Source organism: Montipora foliosa, chromosome 3 (genome assembly GCF_036669935.1).
Source record: "Montipora foliosa isolate CH-2021 chromosome 3, ASM3666993v2, whole genome shotgun sequence".
Lineage (NCBI taxonomy): Eukaryota > Metazoa > Cnidaria > Anthozoa > Scleractinia > Acroporidae > Montipora > Montipora foliosa.
This window is the reverse complement of record NC_090871.1, coordinates 14,492,726-14,500,162: the sequence shown is the minus strand read 5'-3', so window position 1 is coordinate 14,500,162 and position 7,437 is coordinate 14,492,726. Positions and strand designations below refer to the sequence as shown.

The 7,437-nt window shown below is 38.6% G+C and overlaps 1 protein-coding gene across 1 annotated transcript in view; it reads left to right on the top strand.

Moving 5' to 3' along the window:
* The first annotated feature begins 1,007 nt into the window (after positions 1 to 1,007).
* Positions 1,008 to 7,437, top strand: part of LOC137996857 (thrombospondin-related anonymous protein-like) — an 11,467-nt gene continuing 5,037 nt past the window's right edge. Inside the window, exons 1-3 of the mRNA XM_068842472.1 lie at positions 1,008 to 1,153; positions 1,266 to 1,322; positions 4,757 to 5,169. Coding sequence (XP_068698573.1) covers position 1,153; positions 1,266 to 1,322; positions 4,757 to 5,169 — 471 coding nt within the window. The 5' untranslated portion in view covers positions 1,008 to 1,152. The remainder of the gene's footprint in view (positions 1,154 to 1,265; positions 1,323 to 4,756; positions 5,170 to 7,437) is intronic.

Genomic DNA, 7,437 nt, shown 5'->3' with positions numbered 1-7,437 from the left:
AGTGATGGATTGTGAGAAGGGGCCTATGGTTTAATTATAGTCCTTATCCGAGGAGACTTGAAAGTATAACCAATTGCGGGTGTAATTATAAAGGCAGCACTTTCTCCTCAGTTATTTAAAGACCCTTAGTGTTGGTCCGGCCGGAGTCGAACCCCTGACCTCCCACACAGGAGTCCGATTGTCAACCAACCGGTCGGCATTAAGTATAGACGTGTCTGTTATGAGCGAATCATCCCCCGTAGAGCATTAATCTCGAATTTTGTCGAACTCGTTAGATGACCCGAGGCAAAGGTGCGGCGGTCGAGAAAATCTTACGTAGAAAGAGTATATTAAATTGAAGACTTGCTCTCAGTTTGCGTTCATTGTAGTACGAAAGTTGACTTAATCGGAACAATTAATTGCCGATACTTCTGTGTCTAATCCTTGTCGAAAACCCTGCTTGGAGAAAGGAGGTTCCATTGTCTAAGGTGTCATTTCTGTGTTCGGAGCATAACAAAAAATAAAAAAAAAGTAAGGAAACAACGTTAAATGTTCAACTGGATAAAGGCATCCGGGCCTTGTCCGTTGAACCCAGGGGATCCACAGGCACACCTAGACGCCTTGGCAGGGAAACGCGCAGCCTCTTTCGGCATTTTATCGTTTTTAATGTCAGTCATTTTAAAAAGTGAAAATTACCAAAAATGTCATTGCATCAAGGAAATAATTCTAATTGTTCCTTTTTCCCACGCTAAGTGGTGGCTAATTTACCTCATAAAGCGCCATTGTTATATAAATATACTCTTACGAATAATTAAAATTAAAGGTCATTCTTCTCTTCTTCTATTGATTAAAGTGATTCTAAAACCCTTAAACATCCTCACATGAGTTTGCAGTGTTCGAAAACATTATGAAAAACAAAAATCAGTGTTTCATCTCCCTTCTCGTGAAATATTATTGAACTTATTATCGATATTGTCGGTTTTTGGGTCAATACAAGGCTTCACTGTAATTAGAATAAAAATGCATGAATGACACACGCAAAGGAGCGTAAATTTCCTTAAATAGAAGGGTAAAAAAGTGTCAATGGCTTATTGTGTAGAAGAACATCGAGATATTTCGTTCCTTACATGCATTTGCCGTTTGAGCGGCGATAACAGCTAGCGTAGCTTCACGAGTGAGTATTTTTTTTCTTTCCTGCCGAGTTAGTTGGTTTCTTTTTTTTTATTCGTTAAAAGGCGATAATGTAATTAAGATTGGTCCTGAAATTGTTGTGTTTATTTTTCCAGTGATGAAGAGATTTCTTTTCCTTGTGGTTTTATTCCTTGATGCAAAGGCCAACTACAGTGAGTCCGTTTAATATTACAACAAACAAACGATACGATTTTCATTCGAGCTTTTCGCGACTCAGTTCAATTATCCCAGTGTCTAGAGAGCGTTTGTAGTTACTTGTTACAAGATATGAGAACAGTCAGTCATTTTGCTTTATTCCGCTTTGTCCGCGTCATTACATTATTTTGGTTTAGACTTTTGCCTGGGGGTTAATCCCTTGGTAATAACGTCAATTATTGCAATTATTCACAGATGCCATATGCTTTATCCCCAGAAATTACTTTGACTTTATATTTAGTTTATCAGTGGTATTCCTGCGGTCTTAAGAACATGAGGGAGTTGAAAAATGGCTGTCATGCTGCTTTCCACGAGCGTTTGACATTTTGTTACGTTCCGTTGCCGTTGCAATTGTTTCCTAACTTTTATGCAACTGTAACCGAACAAAGCTTGTGGAAGACGTGAGAAGCCAAGGCCTGGGAACCCAACGTCAACTTTCGGAAAATATCTGTTCGGAAGACGATTCGAGATGCAGAATTTTCGGAACATATGTTGTAAAATTCCTTGCTTGCCTGCCTGTCCTAGGATTTTCGACCATCTAAAACATGGTATAATTGCCCATGCATTTTTAACGGATTTTAACCCTAAAAAGGTCACCTAGAATTTTCGGGAGCCTTTTTTTCTGGCTGAAATTTTCGAAAAGGTAAGTTTTAATCCCTATAATTTTCGTATCACTAGACTCTGGAACAGATGAAATTTTTTTAGGGGATAAAAATATGCCTATATCTACCGTTTAAATACTAAAATACGTTTAACAATACTATCATTAAACTATATTCTCGTTGGGGCCCATGACACCGTTCATTCCAATTTATTTCCTGGATTGAAATTGCCTCAAACCAGTAACTCGTTCATCCTCATGATACATCTCATTCTAACCCATCTGTAGGATATGCTTCGACAATAGTGATGTGCAACTTGAACAAGATAGAATAATCGCGAAATACTTATGAATGCTTAAAGTTTTATTTTGAAGTGACGTTTTTGTTGCCGTACGTAGCCGTCATTGTTTCTTGAACTCCTTATTTTGTAATAAAGTACTGGCAACAACCATTGCACCCCGCTATCGCTACGAGAACTTGAAGTCATCTGAAAATTAACGCTAGCGTTAATTTTTCGTGCACCTATCATTTCTCGATCATTCCAAGCTTTTCTTTCTCATAGTCTCTCTGGCTCCAAGGGAAGGGAACAAGGCTGACCAGAAAATATTCAATATGTCTCATGAGACCCCGCTAGTAACTAACACAAGGGACGTTTCTTTGCTTTTTACATAAGTTAAGGGTGACGGAAAAAGATAACCGTAAGCCGTAAAAGGTACCTCCCCCCCGTTAATAAGCCAATAATAATGCATTTTGCCGCAGCCGTCGTCTTTTCTTGAACTGCAGAAAAGCTCCGCGGTAGGAAAACGTTTAAACCGTATAGAGTTCATTCTTTGAAAAAAAAGTTGTCTTAATTGGAAACCTAATTGTCAGTACAGGGTGCATGCGAGTGTGAGGAACAAATATATAATCTGTCGTATCGAAGATATCTATCTAAAACTGGTGATAAATGGACAATACGGTCAACGCTCGTGTGCTCAGTAGACGACGGAACTTAGTTATGTTTCAGTTTTTTTTTCTCGCGTGTCTTATTTTGGTCGGCAGTTGTTTATGTTGTAATTAGACCGCACCGTATAAACACAATTGTAAAAACACGTCCTTTAACATCATTGCGTCACATAGGGTAACTGGTTGAGCATGAATCGACAGTTTTAGTCTCTTATTGATTTGACTGTGGGACCTGACACAATATTCTCACATACCTTTATCAATGCACTGAGAAATGTAACATAAACATTGACGCATTAAAGCCGAAAACAGCAACATAACACTTCATCGAGTATTCTGTCGAGAGAAGGAGATTTTCAAGTTATAAGGACCGTCGTTATTTAGGTAATGCTAATAAAGTGAAGTAATTTTGTTAACTCATTTTTATTAAGGTGTTTAATATTCTTCGTTTTACTTCTGTCACTCAAAATAGGAGAATGGATGATTACAAAAAGTTGAGGAAGTTTATGTTTCTTTTAATTTTCGGTGTTATTCAAAACATCTTTAAACACTTTTCAGATAAAATAGAACTGTCAGAACTCATAGCAGGCGGTACTTTATACAGAGTTTGATAAGATATCGGAATTGAAGTCTTGACTTGAAGTCCGGCTTACTTATTTTGAATTATTAGTTGACTTGTCAACTGGCCAACAATCTTTAATTGAAGGACCACTTTCGGTCTGTCAGGTAACCTTGATGACAACCTCTTTCGGCTGATCTTCAATTCATCTTGATGGCCGATCAAAGCCAAAATGTCTGAGGAGCTTAAGAACAAGTTTACGTCAAACGTTTGAGTAGAGTTAAACATTGCCACTGAATTCGTTCTCAATGTATGATGATGGCGAGGAGTTTTGATGTGCAAGATAATTTCAGTCCCTAAATTAAAGTGTCTTTTGTAAAATATAGCTCGGGAAAGCTTTGTTCGTGTGCAACCACTTTAGACTCTAATGTAAAATTGCCGAAGTGTAACGGTGCGAATGCCACAAGTGGCGAGTGTCGATCCTCGTTGACGAAATTGGGTGTGCGTGCACACTTATTCTGCGTTTAATTGCGCTTCCTTTATTTCGTGCACTTTTGGATAGTAAAGTTTTAAACTGTTGAATCGAACGGGTTTGCGACGTAAAAGGAGATTAAAAAGCTGACATTTGATGCTTTAGTCCTTTTCAATTCAAGAGCCAACTCAAATGATATTAAATACAAGTAAGTAGCCTTTGATATAGTCGGCGTAAGGACCACAATTGTTTTTCTTCTTCTTCTTCTTCTTCTTCTTCTTCTTAATATTAATATTAATTATTATTATTATTATTATTATTATTATTATTATTATTAGTATTATTATTATTATTACTTTTAACCGTTTTGTTTGTTGCGTGCCAGGAATTTTATGAAATCTTGTAGGTAGTGCACTTCAGTTTCCATACTAAATTATTACCTCAGCAGACTTGTCTCTTCCATTCAAGATACAATAACTGGTATTGGTTGCCCGTAAGTTAGTCGGTAGAGAATGAAACTGTTTAATTTGACTCGCCGTAGTCAGATATATATATATATATTATATTGCAAGATAATAGTTACCAATACTGCAAGCCTGTATTGGTGCATGCGGAGTTTTTCTCACGATCAAAGCCACGCAAACGATCCTTATTCTGGTCTTGGAAACGCTGTATTATCAAACTACGAAAGGTTAACGCAAGACCGAAACCTCGAAAAATCAAAGGGAAGATTGAAATTTGGTTTTTGATGATGTAATCAACTTTGAAAGGGTGATTTTCTGTTAATTGCCATTCTTTAATTCGTTTTTACAGTTTGTTCAAAGTCTTTGGATATTCTCTTCGCTGTGGACGTGTCTGGTAGCATCGACGGTACCCAGTTCGATCAGACACAACAATTTCTCAGTGACTTGGTGGAAAAATTCACAATCCAAAGTCACGCTGCACGAATCGGGGTGTTTGCGTTCGATCACCTTCCGCATTTTTCGAAAGTGTCGAATCTGGATCATCCGGGAACTGTGTCGCTTGCCGGAGTCAAAGAACAAATAGCCAACTTGACATTCACTCAAGGGGCTACTTTGATAAACGTGGGCTTAGTAGAAGCTGGGAATGTCTTCAACCATTCATCTGTCCGCGACAATGTAAGTCGCGTAGTTGTGTTCCTAACAGATGGTGTAAATTATCGTGGTAGTGAAAGCTTGGTCCAACATGCCAACGATTTGAGAACGGTCAGTGAAATAAACTTTTTTCCCTTTACCATAGTTAATCGAGGGGCTGGTTATGAAACCTTAAACCCTTCAAAACCGAGAACAATGTTGTCGCAATTGATGTTGAATTGACCCTGACCTTGCACAATCTTTTGTTTTCGCTTCGCACAGGTTTGCAAATTAGTTGCATATAATTTAATCAAAGGATTTGATTGGTTATCTTCTAGAAAAAAAAGTGTGTTTTGTGCAGGGTCAAGGCCAAAGATACGGACAAAAACATGAAGCAAAGGAACTTGTCGAGTTTCATAACCAGCTCCATGCATTAACCATACCTTTTCCTATTTTTTAATCAACAAACTTTTTAATTAGTTTAGAGCAACTTTCGTATGATCTTGAAAAAGTGTTCGCAATTTGTTCAACATTAAAACAAAGGTGCTTCTTATTCCCGCCAAGGAAACTCCTAATATGGGCAGTGAAACAGTTCGATTGCCCAATCACATTACTGCATTTCAAATGACGTCAAAGCGAAATGTCGATCTCTTTCCAGCAAGTTCCATGAACAGATGATGTTGTTCTCTGAGCCAATGAAAATTCGCGCTCGTTCGTTTTTGGTCCATATTAAAGGCAATTAAAGGGCCACCGACAACCACAAGTCTTTGCGGGCGTGCAAGCTATCGGCGCCATTTTCTGTAATACAGAAACTAGTATTTCTTGAAAAGTCAAATTTCATCGCCTCACGTCATCGTGTTTTGGATGCCCAGTAGCTTCAAACTTTGTTAATATTTTCCTTAATGTTTAAATATTGTATTTTTGGCGTTATTTGGGTGTTGTGTTCGTATTAAAAGCGAAATGAAAACTGTGAAGAAAGGTCGTCCGCCGAGGAAGGAAAAGCGCCATGTTATTTGGCTCACTACTTCAACCTTAAGATTATGGAAGGAAAAGAGGAAGACGTTTGGATTAAAAAACAAATAGAAGAACGAATTCGCAGAAGTTCTTCTTCACGGGATGTTTCTGAAGCGAACCGGCCGATTCGATTTCCCGGATAATGACAACAACAAAGGCGCGCAAAGGACACTGGTTGTCGGTGGCCCTTTAAATGTTTTGCACTTTTGTTGACGTTCTATTTTTACGTTTATTTTTCAAGGTCACATGAAAGTCGCTCTATTGAAACAGCGTGAGCGACGTGCCGCACGCGAGTTTCCTCGCGCACTTGTCGTACAATCACAGACCGGTTGGCTCAGTTGGTTGAGCATCGGACTACTATGCGGGATGTCGCGGGATCAAAAGCTCCGGCCGGACACACACCTAAGGGTCTTAAAATAACTGAGAATAATGTTCTGCATTTGTAATGTCATCTGCAAATGGTTTGATTCTCCATTCTTCTTGGATAAGAACGATAAACCGTGGGTCCCTTCTCGAAACCCCTCAATATTAGGGACCTTTAGATCGGAAGACATGGTCGACTACAAGCACGAATTTTCCGTACTCAGCATGCGCATAAGTTTTGGAGGCCGACATTTTTCAAAGTGCGCGTGCTCAGAACGGAAAACTTGTAGTCGTCTTCGTCCTCTGATCTAAAGGTCCCTAATGTTCCTGACCCTGTGGCACGTACCTCTCATGTGCAATAGCTTTATGAAACATTGATTCAGAATTTTATATTGTGTCTTCAATAATATAAAGATATTTTGGTTTTTATTCTCTTTTTTTTAGTACAAGAACGTCTAATTTTGTGGCTGAGACTGAACTTTTTAATTCTTTTTTTTTTTGCAATTTGAGCTTCAAGCGTGCTTAACATGTTCTTAAAACGTTGTGTAGCATACAAAGTTTGAATACAAACTGAGTTAATGATGAAATGATATATGAATTGGATCATATATTAACTGCGGATATGAAATCAAGTGAAGCTATGATCTTCGCAGTTATGAACACAATTTTTGCAATTGCGTAGAGAAGCCTGAAAATTTCAGGACTTCAACGGGGAATGAACCCGTGACCTCGCGATTCCGGTGCGACGCTCTAACCAACTGAGCTATGAAGCCACTGACGTTGGGAACTGGTCATTTGCAGGTACAAATGTTCCCGTGAGGAATGAATCCACGATGAAATGATATATGAGTTGGATCATATATGAATACGAACTGCGCATATGAAATCACTTGATTTCATATCCGCAGTTCATATATGATCCAATTCATATATCAATTCATCGTTGATTCATTCCTCACGGGAACATTTGTACCCACAAATGACCAGCTCCCACGTAGACTCTCAGCCTGAAGCTTTTCTTAG